We start from the raw sequence: 16,204 nt of genomic DNA, 5'->3' as shown, positions 1-16,204 counted from the left end.
ATGCAAAACATACCACCCCAAACCATGTAAAGAATCGACTCCTCATCCTTTTAATCGATTCTCAAAATTTCCAACGTCAGAATCGGGAATCGACTCCCACCACTAGAACCAGTTGATACTGAAGAAGTGTAATGACCGCTTGCGCCTGTTTACATATAACTAACAGGTGGAGACTGCTTCATGATATGGGTTTTATTTAAAAAGAAAAACAAACAAAACTCTAAAATATTTCTAATGTGCAATTTCTGAATATTACTGTGTATATATATATATATATATATATATATATATATATATATATATATATATATGGGTGTGCTGTAGAGAGAATCTCTGTTACTGCCATTTAATTGTTATGTTTTTGTGCAACAGTTTACTTTGAGAATAAGAATGGGAATTATATATAATATATATATATATATATATATATATATATATATATATATATATATATATATATATATATATATATACACACACCATACAGTTATAAAATGTGTTTAAAAAAATGACCTGTTACTTTTACATGGAACCCTTATAGTTAAAGTTATATGCACATATCTAAACAGAAAAAAAAAAATAAAAACAGATGAAAATGGCCTGGTCCTTAAAGCGGTCCTTTAGGAAGACAGCAAGCCGGTTCCTGGTATCAAAAAGGTTGAGAACCACTGCTCTAGTGGATAGAATAAATCTATCAGTTGAACAATGTATTTAACTGTACCTCCACCTGGGGCGTTGCAGTTAGTGGTTGTATAGCGGTGTACCAACTGAACTTGGAAAGAAGAGTGAGGACTGAGAACAAAAACAATCCTAACCCAATAGCACATTAGTCCAGATAGCTGTGCTTTTTCACACCTGTACCACATTGCTGTTTAAATCCACTCTGTAAAAGACAATGGCTAAAGACAAAGCTTGCTGTAATATGCAGAGGGCATTGAATTTCAACGTTCTTGTCTCACTCCAAGCCATTTATTCTGTACCCAGCAAATCTGACATTCAACGTGCTGAAGCCTCTGCTGAATGGTGTGGAGGCGAGTGGCCCCTGGCTCCTCACAGACTCCTGGTAGAAACAGACACTCAGGATAACACCGCTATTCTGTATTTCTTCAACACTGGACAAATGTGTTGTTTAGGAAACAAGCCTAAAAACAACAAAGACAGTCCTTTATTTAGAAAGAATGAATTTACAAGTGTGTCATGCTTAAGTTGCTAATTGTACAGACTGCTCAATTTGCTCCTTTCTTTGCACAAGGAAAAAGAAATCCAACCTCAAAAGAAACATTGCATCTGATTTCCTGTTTGATGGCATCCCAAGGAAGTTATGCAATCATATGACTGTAAGGAGACACAGACAAATCTGCTGACATAATCCCACATGATTATACTGCAGCCAGCCACAGATCATAGACAAAGCAAAGACTGGAAACACTTCTGAAAAGGCAGCTGCTGTATGGTTGTTTGTTTTTTTGTTTTTTTATTAAAAAATGGTAATGCTTAATTTTGTGTTACTGTTAAATTCAGTTATATTTTAATAAAATGTCACTTAAATACTTATTTATACCATGCAAAATAAAGCGTTACAAAAAAGAGCACTTGTTAATGAATTGACAGATTATTGATTTCATTAATGTTTTGTTGAAACCAAGCATGTGTTCATTTTAATGTGTAGTTTTTTAATTAATGAGAGGAGTTTGCCAATTGGGACAGACATATCAGGAAAGGCTGTGTGATCCACAATGTGCAGGAGTGCTAAACCTTTCCGAAAACATGCTGTACTGATTTTAGAACTTTAGAAGTATGTATTATTAAAATGTTTGTATTACAGCCTCATTGTGGATTATAACTACCATATAAAACTGGGGTGTTACCACAGCATTTAATATGCAAAGTATGACTATAGCTGGGTTATAAATTCAGCAGGCCACTTCTCACTGCTGTTGTGGGAAAAGCACTTGCTGCAGAGCAATAAAACTTAGCAAGGCGGGGATACAAACGGATGAGCGACGCGATTTTAGGATAACCACCACAGGATATGGAGGGTGTATTAGCAGAGACTCGCTTCTGCAATTACAGCCTACAGCCCTCATCTTGAGGAGGGCTTGCATCATGGAGATGACGTGATGCAGCATTTCTGTTAGAGACGTCTTGTATTATTAGAACAACCCTTCTACGAAAGCCCAGGACCAAGGTTAAAGGAAGCTTGCCTTAATGCACAGTTGAATGTTATTGTCTCACTCCAGGCCATATGCGACATTCAGTGTCTTTGAGGACCGCAATAAAACATGCTCAGGAAACAACGTTTTGCATTCTGGAGGTGTCCTCGTTTCCATTGTTGTTTATATTTAACACATTTCCAGACAATTTTTTGCGTTTGGCCACTCAGGGGATATTGTGTGAGTGTGATAGACCATGTCTACAATATAGCACATCATATTATCACAGAAGCAACACTCCAAGCCTACATCAATGCTTTCCTCCATCATCACACTGCATATCGGGAATGTGTTGATTCAAAATGTTTCCTGGAAAAAAATGAAGAAACATGTTTCCGGAGACCTTCTATATTATAAGCTTGGTCTCTATAGCTTTGAATGATCTCTTAATACTCCCCGAATTAATCTCCACGGGAGACACTGCAAGGGGGTGGAGAGACAGAACAGTCAGCCCAGAAGCCCTTTGCAATAGTGCAGCACTCTGCTGTGAGCTTCAGGGTGCTGTGCTGAGGCTGACTCCTGACACTCACTCTGCACTCGCCCCTTCGCTGTGCCTCTGACTGAGAGCCAGACTCAGGATCTCTCTCTTTTCCTTGTAGAAGCGCAGCTCCCTGCCTGCTCTCCGGGCTTCCTCCAGCTCCCTCAGGGCCACCTGCAGCTCCCAGGAGATGATCCCTGGGGTCTCCTGCTCCTTCGAGATCCAGTCCAGCGCCATGTGGCTGCGGAAGCACTCTTCCAAGCGGTGCTGTGAATAATATGAAATGACTTCCTGTTGGATACAGCAAATACAGCATGTGAGATAGAAGATTACTGTCGGGAAAGTTAAACCAATACAACTGCACTACATTTTTCACCTTGTTGCAATTGCTGGTAATCGAAAGCGTTGCACTGGTATTATAATGGTTTGCAGCTGCTATAAGATTTGAACCTGAGGTTTTCAAAGAAAAATGTACCATAATAAGTAAGTGTTGTTCATGCATCTGCATAAATTGTATCCTGGTTCATTTCTGACCTGTGATTCATCAAGACCCCTCCAAACCTGTTCTCCATTGCGCACACCTCTTCACAAGGGGATATTAATCAACACTTATATACATGGAAATGAATTAGAGGAGACCATACAGCAGATGTATAATTACACACACACACAAATAAGAAATTACTGTAGCCCTTCATTTCTGCACATTGTAAGCAACATGGCCATTAGAACATACAGTGAGTATGAACTACAGAAGAAAGTGGTATCCTGCACTTTTAATTTGTCGTTGATCAACCACAGTTTGAATTCTGAAGCTTCACGTAACAGATGCAAGGTGATCTTTCTTCGACCCACATTCCCTGTGTATAATGAGCTTTGACCTCTAGAGACTGAACCTGAGCTGGCATTAAACACAGTTCCTCAGAAGTGAATGAATAAGAGGCTATTGGATAACCTGCTACACCCTGAGCTCTTTAATGTTTCCGTTTCAAAGTAACTGCCACACAGAGCTACACTGCAGCTGCCATTGAATAGTATTTACATGCACTTAGTACACAATTCTGTGACTGGAAGAACGGAGCATCATACATTAACAACAACATGAATTTTACAAAGTTGTGTTCCCAATCATGTCATTTTGTAAAGTGGAAGAGTTAAAGCTTTTCAGATTTTGCATTCAGCAGCACACAGCCAGGGAGTGTAATCTGATGAGTGATTTCTGTGAAAAAGAAGTGCACTGTAATTCAATCTGATTCAGTGTCCAAACAAGAGCAGCTTGGAACATTTACAGAAAAATACTGAATGAATAAAAACAGTACAGATCGTATTAAAATAAATATTCAGTAATAGTTGCCACGTGTGGTGTAAATGTACTTGAATAAGACTTCAGTGTGGATTAGAAATGCTAAAACAGCAGCCCCATAATCATGTGTGTGAGAGAGAACTGTTGAGGATTGCATGTGTCACACCACTACACCACCTCACCAGTAACCCTGGAACTCCTGCCTGTACTTCAGTAGTGCCTGTGCACTAGGAGTTCTGTAGCAAATTGTGGCTCAAAGTTGAGAAGATTCTATTGTAACCATAGTGATAAACTGTGGATACACCTTGAGTGTTCCTGGTGTGCTGCAGTCATCCATTAATAACTATGGCTGAATCACCGACAAGCTCCCCGACAGGGTACACCTCTATTTTTCTCAGTGTAGCATTTCCTAGAGACTAGGCAGAGATCAGCAGGACAGGTGAGGCAACCCAATGAGCTCTTCAGCACCAGATGTTAACAGCTGTGATACAGAGTCCCTCAAACTTCAATGTGATAAAAAAAAAAAAAAAAAAAAAAAAACACAAAGCAAAGCTAAATAAATAAATAAATAACAGATGCAGCATGGCTCAGGACAATGCTATGAGGATGACCCAATTACACACGAAGGTAGCAAGTTTGTTCTGTTAGGCCACCCTCCCACAATGTTATCACACAGAATGTATCAATAAATAAATACATGAATGAATTTTACCTGACGGGAACATTTTCTCTCCCTGAATATCTTTAGGCTCCCGTTCCAGTGTAATAACTGGAACACTGTCATTAGTTCCTGTAAGGAAGGAGAAAAAATAAATAAAAAATAATACATTATTCCCGACTCAGCCATTGATTTGTGTAGCTTTTGTGTTAAACACAATGTTATCTTTTAGGTATCTGCATATTTCATAAATTGAAGTACAAAATAAAAGTAAATAACCCATAAGCTTTCCCTGCTGTCCACTTCAATTTGTTAAGTCTTACATGTGCAGTTTTGAAAGAAGCACAGGTTTTGTGAAACAAACTACACATACACTTCCTAGGTCCTTTCATCTGGAGAGTGACATTCCCTCATTCTCTCCACCCCATCAAACCTTTCTTCTTGTATGTCACAAAGCAGCTGATTCCCCTAATATCATGCACTGCCCCTGTCCACAGTCCTGAGGTGATCTTACCCAGGAAGTGCACTCCCTGAAAGCATGGCATACCAGCTGAGGGCTACTATGATACGAGATATAATTGTGTTTAAAATGAATACACAAATTTGTAAAAACACGAGACCTACATAATAACATAACCTACGTGATGGTAGGTAATATTTGTGAAATTATATCATAATGTACAATGCCAAGAAAAAGTTTGTGAACCCCAATGATAATTATGGAAATTCACAGTTTTACCATGATAGTCTTCTTGAATCAAAATCTTTTCTTAAATATCCAATAGGGTTTATATTAACCAATTCTATGTTTTTTTTTTTTTTTAATAAAATGATGCATGAATTAGACAAACAATGAGTAATTAAGATTCAGGGTATGTAAAAAAGTAAGTGAACCCCTGGTTTTTATCAGCTCAGTTAAAGGTATAATTATAATTAGGTGTTTAAATAATTAGGTAGATCTTCAGGGGTGAGTTTGGGAGGCCCCACTCTATATAAAGATCAGAAACTTTGTGAGTTTGGTCTTCACCATGCAGGTCTGTGGAAACATGTCATGCTATGATCAAAATAAATCTCTGAGGAACTCAGAAAAACAGTTGTTGATGCTCATCAGTCTAGAAAGGGTTACAACGCCATTTCTAAGGATTTGGGGCTCCACCAATCCACTGTCCGATAGAAAGTCCAGAAATGGAGAAAGTTCAAGACCACAATCACTCTACCCAGGAGCGATCGTTCTACCAAAATGAATGTTCATGACTCAACTATTAGAAAAAAATGTAACAACAACGGTGTTCATAGAAGGATAGCCAGGAGGAAACCACTGCTCTTTAAAAAGAACATTGCTGTCCATCTGAAGTTCGCCAAAAAGCACATAGACAATCCACAAGACTTCTGGAACAATGTTCTCTGGACAGACAAGTCAAAGGTAGAACTTTCTGGCCTCAATAAGAAACGTTATGTTTGGCAAAAACCAAAGACTGCGTTCAAACAGAAGAACCTCATCCCAACCGTCAAGCATGGTGGTGGGAGTGTGATGGTTTGGGGCTGCTTTACTGCCTCAGGACCTGGACAGCTTGCCATCATTGACACAACCATGAATTCTGCATTGTATCAGAAGATTCTAGAGAAGAATGTCAGGCCATCCGTCCACGAGCTGAAGCTGAACCGAAAGTGGGTCATGCAGCCAGACAATGATCCTAAACATACAAGCAGATCTACAAAAGAATGGCTGCTGAAGAAGAAATTCCACATTTTAGAATAGCCAAGTCAAAGACCTAAACCCCACCGAAAATGTTGTGGGAGGACCTGAAGCGAGCTGCCCATGCAAGGAAGCCCTCAAATGTCACCGAGTTGAAGCAGTTCTGTAAGGAGAAATGGGCCAAAATTCCTCAAAACCGATGTGAGAGACTGACCAACAGTTACAGGAAACGCTTAGTTGAAGTCATTGCTGCTCAAGGGGGTGCCACCAGTTACTGAATCTAAAGGTACACATACTTTTTCAAACAATTTTCAATCATTTGTGGATGAATAAATGTTGAAAAAGTATCATGTTTTTGTGACATTTGTTTAATCAGGTTATCTATTACTAGAACTTAGATTAAGATCTAGTAACATTTTAGGTTTGAAAAATGTGAAATATGTGAAAATCCTAAGGGGTTCACAAACTTTTTCTCGGCACTGTATTTCAAAATAATTCATGATAAATAAACTTCATACTTTTGAGTGACACTGCAATGCATGGGCATTCTTTATTTCACTTTTGGAAAATGTCCAGCAATAAGTTAAAAAGGACATGAAATCAATGTATTTTTCGATAGAACTTCAAATTAGCAAGTTAAAACACGATACAAAGTAACGACAGGGGGCAGGTCTGTTCAAAGAAACACTGAACTGTATCCACTGATTGTAGGCTGTGACTCCCTGTGGATCCTACTGGAAATGAGGCTGCAAAAAATGATCTATATCTGTTTATCACATGAATAAGGCTGATTTCATTATCCCATGAGTAAGGCTGATTTCATTATCCCATGAGTAAGGCTGATTTCATTAGCCCATGAGTAAGGCTAATTTCATTAGCCCACGATTAGGCTGATTTCATTAGCCCATGAGCTCTGTTCACGGTTTCTGAAACAATAGTGTAAATATACAGTTTCTTCATCACCTAAAAATACTTTATTGATTCTCTACCTGTTATGCTACATTTAGGAACCTGGCTGCTGGTTTGTTTGCTTCTGGTAATGATTGAACACACACTGTATAGAGCTGCATTTTTTTAAAAAAATGTCTTCAACTAAAAATACACCAGCTGCATCAAAGATTGAAAATATTTATGCTAAATATCTCTCTGTCCAGTACAAGAAGAGGACATTTCACATGTTTGTTGCTTTTACAGATGTTTTTATTTTGTTTATTTCACTGATGGTGAAAATGGAATGGCTTTAAAAAGTGGACATTTTTACAATGGATTGTTCTACAATTAGCCGTTACTATTTTCAGGGAAGCATTTAAATATGTAGGAATATTTGTTGTACAATAACTCTGGAGAAAATGATCCATTTTGAATATGACAACACTATTTGTTTCTGCTTTAATAGATATCATGTTTAATTGTGAAAGATCTTGAAATACCTATTTTTGCAGCATGTAACACATAGCCTTAGCCATGACACTGGATGTGTTCTTAACCATGGATATCTGCCATGTTCAATACAGTTAATGTGGCAGTGTCTGAGCAGGCCTAAGCATACTGAACATTGCCTGTGTACCAGTAATTACTTCCCCATGAAACAGCCAGCTTTTATAAAAAAAAAAGTCTAGCTAACTGTTTCAGAAGGGAAGAAATTACTGGTGCACCCCTAATATTCATAGTAAGAAACAGTAGGCTCTCTATCTCTAGTGTTGTAAGTATTATATTATAACTTATAACACTGAGCAAAACACATAGTGAACTACAGTGACTATACAATGAAATGACTTGTAACACTGAGCATCCCAAGACACAGTGAACTACACTGACAGTAAGATGAAGTATGCATTATTTTACCTGAAATTCCAGCATGGTTTTGCCCAGGTTTGACTGCAGCATGTAGCAATAGACCCCAATGCTTGTACCAGGATCCATGGCATCACCCACACAACCCTTGTAACAATTAAAAAGAAAACTGTGTTACAATACGAAAACAAGAACTAAGCAAGTAGCAAAACTACTAGTTGAACTGAGGCAGGGCAGTTACTGTAGGGTTAGTTTACTTAATTTACATGAAAAATGATCTTACCTAGGAAGTGCAAGTAGGGAAAAGACTACCTAAAAATAAACATGTAAACTAAGAGCTTTCTTTCACTTAGTTTAGCACAAGATTTCATTATTATTTTAATTGGAAATCCATAAAATGCTCTTGTTTTAAAAGTGCACATGGCAGAGCTACAAAAAAAATGACAGGCAGTGCGGGAGAGGTAGGATGCATGTTTAATCAGCTCATACTCATCTGCACTTACACTGGCTGTGGAGGCTGCTTCCTGGACACTGTGGCTGATGAATTCTTGTGTTATCCTGCGAGAAGGCAGCTCGTTAAACACAGAGTTCATGAGCGCTACCCGCGCTGCAGCACGTCTGCTGTCTGCCTTAGAGAGACAGTCCTGGAAAACAAGACACAAGACAGCCCCACTCCTCTCGCTTACACAATCATTTACAAACCACCTAGAAATGAGCTCTACAGGTAACTAATTAGGCATGGCAAGATAATTTTAGAATTGCAGCATTTTCTCCCCCATGAACTCAATGAGGAACCCTAGTCATGTCCGATTAATGCGTTTTCCACAATCTAGTACAGTATTTCCAGTTCAGGTGGGCTGGATTCTCTGGGCAGGTGTTTCCTTCATTCCTGGTTGATGATGATGATGATAATGACACATAAACCACATGTGACTGGTGCCATTGTGGGCAAAACAAGAGCTGTTTAACTCCACCCGAAGTACCAATTTTGGTGACTTTTTTTCAAATATGAAGGATCATATAGCATGTTTCAAGGACTTTCCAAAAGAAAAAAAAAAAAAGAATTAACTGGTGTTAGTCATGGGCACAAGAGGTTGAGTAAATCCTGTTTTTACACTATGAATATTATGTATATGTTCATGTGTGCATATATATATATATATATATATATATATATATATATATATATATATATATATATATATATCTCAGTTCCCACAGGCAGGTGCATCACACAGGGCAAGGCAATCCACACACAGGTGTGGGCGAGAACTCAGGACTTGGCTGTTTGCAGGCATGCTGACTATTGCATAGGATCTTATCTTACACACTACCTTCTCGTGACATATTATATGTCGCGAGAAGGCACTCTAATAAGGCCAAGTCTCAGGTAGTAATTGTGCATGTGCGCTTATTCTTTAAATAATTTACATAAAATATACAATGCAAATATTTTTTAAATAGCATGTTTACACAGATAACCGTGAATAAAAAAATAAATAAATAAGTGTAGACAGCGTCTTGTTTTGTTTCAATTTGTCAAATTTGTCAACACTATTCTGTTTTAAAGTTCGCTCATCTCCAGTACAATTATTCAGAGAAAGTGGATTCGTAACTAAATCGACTACGGTGTTTCCATTGTCTGGTGAAATAAAAAAAATACAGAGATAGAAAATTAAATTCTAAATGCTGAAATGTATTATTTTTCTCACTAACAGTTGGTGAAATTCAGTGCTTACCCAGCATATTAACACCCCGCCTCTGCTCACGAATGATTGGACAGCTGTCAGATCTTTCACTTTCCATTTGGCTGCTCATTCGCCTTATTTTCATGCGGAATACTGTGAACGGCCTCTGCTTGCTTATGATTGGACAGCTGCGTAAAACTTGGCACATATTTGACTCTCCTATTGGTTACACTTACAGTTAGTACCTGCACTTGAAACAGACACAGTTTATGTCCCACCCAGCTAACTTATGATTGGGCTACCGCAGAGACAATGCAGATATTTAATTGGTTCATCGTATTGCAAAAGCCATTCAAGGAAAAAAATGTCACGTATGTACAAGCAAAGCATAAGCAAGCAGCACTGTCAACAGACCACTGTGGCATTTTTGTTGGAAAACGTGTTTAAAGCTTTCTTTATTTTCCCACGCTACGACCTGCTAGAAATGTGTACACGACACATAATTTAAGAACAGTTGCCGCGGGCACGACTTTGAGAACCACTGTACTAAAGCATAGCGCCAATACCACTGTACAAAAATGCAGACTTCCTTGCAAGAAGCGTATATCGGGTTCATGTCTTTGTGTGTGATTACGTCACCTACAAGCACTGCTGCTGACTTCCCCTGTGCATGCTACTATATATATATATATATATATATATATATATATATATATATATATATATATATATATATATATATATATATAAACTACGATTATTAATAATATTTTCTCAGGAACAAATCCTGCCACATAGACTTTAATGTTAATGGAATTCTGGTATTAGCAACTACACGGCACTTTAACGCAATCTCCACTGAAACTAAACCCTTTATTCAGATATGCGGTGGGTCTGTCTAATTACTATAGGCTAATAAGAGCCACCTGGCTGCGCCCCATCCCCATTCACACACTGTTGCTCACAACTATAGGGGAAGTGGGCTCATGAACATTATTCAAAGGGAATTCAGTTTTGCATAGGAGTCGCTACATGTCGAGTAAGGAATGGACTGACCCCATTCTGTGGATGCTTCGCTTATTTTCACACAGTTTGGCTCCCCTGATTTGCCAAAGACCAGCAAAGATCTTTTTTTTTTTCTTTAAAAAATACAAAAACCTTGTCCTTGGGCAAGCTCCAAGAGATGGAACAGGGCTTTTTGTTTATTTTTTTTCTACTGGCTTGTATGAAAAGAGACAGAAATCCAGAGAACTTTGTGACCCTGGACTCCAGTGGAGCAGACCCGTTATCCCATTCAGTCCTGGCTATTACATCGCCTGAGTCCACTGGCTCCCCACTGGTCTTTAAAAGAGATCTCTCTATTCAGGCAGGCGAGGCTGGAGTTTAGCCTGAGGGAGTGTGAGCCTTCTGCCCTTTTTGTGTGGTTAAGCTGTCTAATGTGTGCTTTTTGAAGCGAGTGCAAAGTTTGCCCTTGTTTTTTTATGAAAGGAAAATAAAACCAAGATAAATATTCTGAAACTAAACTTAACTGCAGGGAGGAGCAGGAAGACTGTTAAACTTCAGAGTTCTTGTTGTTAGTAATATAATCTTAAAAACAGGACAAAACTCATTCAAATCAGCGTCACTGTGCTTGTTTTACACATCCACCTAGTTTCATACTGATTGTATAAAATGGTGCCTAAGTCTACAATTCTTACACAGTAAACTACACCGTTACAACCATGGGTCCAGGGTACCAGACTGCCCCCTCTGGTGTAAATGAGGTGGTGCAGGGGAAGACAATACAACAGGTCTGTAACTACTTGCCCAAACGAGCCTGTCTCCTTTGTACATTAGAAGCCTCAGCTGTTCCATCCATCAATCACTACGCTGCATTGCTGCATTACGGTAGTTGACCGCAGAACTTTTAGACAGAACGTCTAGCTTTAAAAAAACGAAATGGAAGGGAAGCTAAACATTGAAAAGGTCAATTGAAGTGTAAATTAGAGGTTCAAAATGTTTAACATAACAATGAAGCAACAGCTTTCCTGCTTCTGATTGCAATCCGTCCCTGATTGCCAGGTATTACCTTAGTAGTTGACCTTGTATGTACAGTCAACTAATGCCCTCTAATGAGGTTCCGCTGCTCATGTAGTGAAGCGGGCATGATGTGTAAGATAGGGAGTTTGTGTCTAGTTTCAACCTGCGCTTTGTATTACTGTGCCATGATCCTTACATTGGTGTTAGGAAGAAGCAGGACATGAGCCTGTGCTAATTACTGTGTATTGCATTCAATGCTCCAGTTTCAGTTTTAACCAGAGCTTTGCTTTTGAGTTTAGTCCCCAGATGGCTGTAATTTAGAGGCTAATGGAAGCTATACAGACCGATGATGAAAGGACAAGAATTCAGAGATATTCAGAAGCAGCTGCTGCAGACTGTTTGCAGAGCAAATTGCTTTTTCCCCCCTGTTCTCATCTTTTCCCAAAACGTCTCATTGTTTGGATCTTAAGGTTCCGCTTCAAGCTTCAATGCAAACCCTCCTGCATAGTTTCAGCACACCAGTTTGGTGCCAGGCTGCAAGGTTTTTATTCCCATGGATGGAAATTGGCATCATTGTACCTATCTGTTCACAAGCCCCAAGGGGGACAGCCAATAGGATTAGATCCCATTATCTCCTATTATGTGCAGTAACCCAGGGATTAAAAGGGAAACAGGTAAAAAGACACAGGAAAACACCTTTTTTGGTGATTATTCTCCTAAACTTTTGACATTGTTAAATGTGAGTATCTGTACCATGTTTAGAGAAAGCTTACATACAGAAATATTAAAATAAATGTAGTAATTTCCACAACAAATGTTTGACTTAAAGTTTTTCCCCACATCTTCAAGGGAAATGTCTCCAAGAGAAAGATTGTTAGTCGAAATGTTTGTCTTTAAATTGACTACTTCTCTTTAAGCATTTCTAAATGTACCACTGAGTGAGTGTTTTGTAGTTTTGGTTAAACTCCTCTAGGTGCTGTATGTCAGGTTAACCATTGAAGCTGTTGTGTTAGCAGCAGCAACATCATTTAACAATGAGTGATGGAAAACCTCAATGTAACATGGTTTACAGATTCAGCATTGTCTCAATCAGCCAGTGCACTCATGTCTCTCCCAGGTTGTGATGTTCAGTACAGTCAGTGCACTCATGCCTCTGCCACATTGTGATGTTCAGTACACAGTCAGTGCACTCATGCCTCTGCCACGTTGTGATGTTCATACACAGTCAGCACACTCATGCCTCTGCCATGTTGTGATGTTCAGTACAGTCAGCACACTCATGCCTCTGCCACGTTGTGATGTTCATACACAGTCAGCGCACTCATGCCTCTGCCACGTTGTGATGTTCAGTACACAATTCCAATAGTATTTGATGGTAATTTAGGAATATATTAGGTGAATCTGAAAGTGCTGGATATCAAGTGTTTCCAACTAGGGACTACTAGGTGAGGAAACAGAAAGAGGCCGTTCAGTTGATCTAAACAGTGGTAGATCTTAATACACCCAGTGTTTAGATAATGAAATATTACCAAATCTGGAAGGTGACTTGTTTTTAAAGACATCAATACACTACCAGCACTGTTAGAGATGTCATTTTTTAAATGTTTTATTTAGTAGTCGGCAATTGATTTTACAATTGATGGCCAATTGTATTTAGGCTCAGCTCACCGCTACCCCCCCGCAAGACTCTGGAGCGGCGAAGATGAACACACGCTGTCCTCCGAAAACATGTGCTGTCAGCCGACTGCTTCTTTTCACTCTGCAGGCCCGCCATGCAGCCAACCCAAAGCTACAGCGTCAGAGGACAACGCAGCTCTGGGCAGCTTACAAGCCAGCCCACAGGTGCCCGGCCAGTCTACAGGGGTCGCTGGTGTGCGGTGAGCTGAGGACACCCTGGCCGACCTAAGCCCCCCGAGCCACTGGGCGGTGCTTGGCCAATTGTGCGCCACCATCTAGGAAGTCCCGCCCACGGTCAGCAGTAGAATAGTCTGGACTCGAACCGGCAACCTCAAGGCTGTAGGGCACATCCTGCACTCCAAGCGGAGCGTTTTTACCGGATGCACCAGTCGGGAGCTCCCTAGAGATGTCAGGTTTATCAACATCCCCTTCTTGAATGATTTCAAATGGCAGCAGTACTATTTGCCCCTGTTTAGAGCCCAGAATGGCTTTAAACATGTGTTCACCTGGAAGTTCCCGAAGCAGCTGCCCCCTGGCAGCGTGACGTAGCACACGAAGGGTGGGCTGGGAGAGGGCACAGACTCGTACACCACCAGGCTCTCAGTGCCACACAGCGATCCTCCCGCTTGCTTCTGCTCCCAGAACTCATGCAGCATCCCCACTACATTCACTGACAAACATAAAGGGGAAGGAGTCTATTGAAGGACACTGCCATTTACAACTCCCATACACAATGATGCTTGGACTATCATTGAAATTGCGGCATAGCACATGTGTATGGTAAAGCACAGGACAAAAAAGAATCAAAGGCAAAACCGATTGAATAAATACAGATCTACATGGCACGCCCTGTGAATTATAACAAATACAGATCTACATGGCACGCCCTGTGAATTATAATAAATACAGGTCTACAAGGCATGCCCTGTGAATTATAACAAATACAGATCTACGTGGCACGCCCTGTGAATTATAATAAATACAGGTCTACATGGCACACCCTGTGAATTATTGTAAAGAGGGTTAACAAACTTTAAATACATTTTGATTAGAAAAAAAAGGTTTATTACCACGAAACTGTCCAAATTTAGCATTCCTGTATATTAACCGTTACTTAGCAGGTGTTTTGTGCGTTGTTATTAAACATACAGTACTTCAGTTCGACCGCAATAAGGGTTATTTCTGTGTGAAAGGAGAGCTCCTTCAGTAAAGTGTGACCAGAAACATTGAGTGCCGTGGAACAGCTTCAGCAAAGTGTGGCCAGAAACACTGAGTGCTGTGGAGCTCCTTCAGTAAAGTGTGGCCAGAAACACTGAGTGCCGTGGAGCTGCTTCAGTAAAGTGTGGCCAGAAACACTGAGTTCTGTGGCACTGCTTCTGTAAAGTGTGGCCAGAAACACTGAGTGCTGTGGAGCTCCTTCAGTAAAGTGCAACCAGAAACACTGGCTTGCCTACTGAAACACCTGACACTCGCCTTTTAAAAAGCTGGAGTGATTATTCCAATGAGCTTACCGATCACAATGTGTTCTTTTAGTCTGGGTTAAGGCACGTCATCTGAACTCAGGGTAAGGTTTAGTATCTTCATTCCAGTGCAACCCATTCTATTGAACTTTCTATTATATTTATATTCTTCAATACTGTTTGAAAGCTAGGTCTTACAGTTAACTACTGTACTTTTTACACTATGACCAAGGCATTAGAACAACAGAAAACTTGCTATAGTCTTTCTCCTGATATATGGCATATTCAAATTTAAAAGGTTTTCAAGTTTTATACCAAGAGACTCCATGCCTTTGCATTCAGTAGAAACATTGATCTAAATAATACATTCGTTTTAGTGCAATACAAGGCTTTCTGTTCAACCTACTGTAAAGTTAACTTTGCCTGCTTTACACAGCTGTTAGCATTCACATCAAACAGAAACAGCTGATTTTACATCCACTAAACAGTGTTACCCTGTCATTTACTTATTTGCACTTATGACAGTGCATACTACTAAATTAATCACAACATAAGGAAACTGTATGAATTATTTTCGGTGGCACTTTTGGTGAATGACACAAAGCTATTGAAATCATGTCTCCTATAAAAGCACCCCAGCTGTGAAGATCATGCACACTGCAATGTTCAGAAATAAATGGCACTGCTACTCACAGTCCTTGAAGACACTGTCTGCATCTGTGTGGGGTAGCACTCTGAAGACTATCTGCTTCACTGATTCCAAGACCCTGTCCATCTCCTTCCCCTGATACAAGCAGCCAAAGTCCTCATGCCTGGAGAGGAGCACAGCTTTTATTGAACTGCATAGAGCTGGTGTGAACAAATGCAAAGAATCTCTCTCTCTCCCGATTTCTTCCCCTACATCTGCCAATCAGACATAAGGGGTGAATGTGAAGCCAGCCCCAGGGGCCCTCTGGTTGCTCTACCTTTGTTCTGTGTTGAACTAATTAGTTGAGAGGCTGTGAGGCTGGTCGACAGTCTCAATCCTGTTAAATACACCCACTGATTACCTACCCCAGACAGCTACATCCACGCCCAGGAATGCAAGCCTTTCTGAAAATCTTACAGCAGCATACCATAGTGAATTTGTGATTTTGGTAAATTGAGTAAGAGAAAGAGGGGCAGGTAAAATGGACTTTGCCACAGTCAAAGTGAAAAGCCTGGGAAACTAAAGAACCT

At 39.9% G+C, this 16,204-nt stretch overlaps 1 protein-coding gene across 2 annotated transcripts; it reads right to left on the bottom strand.

Annotated features, from left to right (window-relative positions):
- Nucleotides 1-2,727: 2,727 nt before the first annotated feature.
- Nucleotides 2,728-15,960, bottom strand: lix1 (limb and CNS expressed 1). 2 transcript variants are annotated; one of them, XM_041227526.1, is made up of 6 exons: nucleotides 15,680-15,960; nucleotides 14,033-14,196; nucleotides 8,646-8,786; nucleotides 8,194-8,289; nucleotides 4,707-4,784; nucleotides 2,728-2,958 (listed from the first exon to the last, which is right to left on the bottom strand). In XM_041227526.1, the coding sequence occupies exons 1-6, from the start codon at nucleotides 15,759-15,761 to the stop codon at nucleotides 2,740-2,742; spliced, it is 780 nt and encodes a 259-aa protein (XP_041083460.1). In that variant the 5' UTR covers nucleotides 15,762-15,960; the 3' UTR covers nucleotides 2,728-2,739. The 2 variants fall into 2 exon arrangements, with proteins under 2 accessions (XP_041083460.1, XP_041083451.1); XM_041227517.1 differs by having other exon boundaries at nucleotides 2,728-2,982; nucleotides 15,680-15,958.
- Nucleotides 15,961-16,204: the final 244 nt, after the last annotated feature.

The sequence above is a fragment of the Polyodon spathula genome, chromosome 2 (assembly GCF_017654505.1).
Source record: "Polyodon spathula isolate WHYD16114869_AA chromosome 2, ASM1765450v1, whole genome shotgun sequence".
NCBI lineage: Eukaryota > Metazoa > Chordata > Actinopteri > Acipenseriformes > Polyodontidae > Polyodon > Polyodon spathula.
The sequence above is the reverse complement of the archived record's forward strand: the minus strand, read 5'-3'. Positions and strand labels throughout refer to the sequence as shown.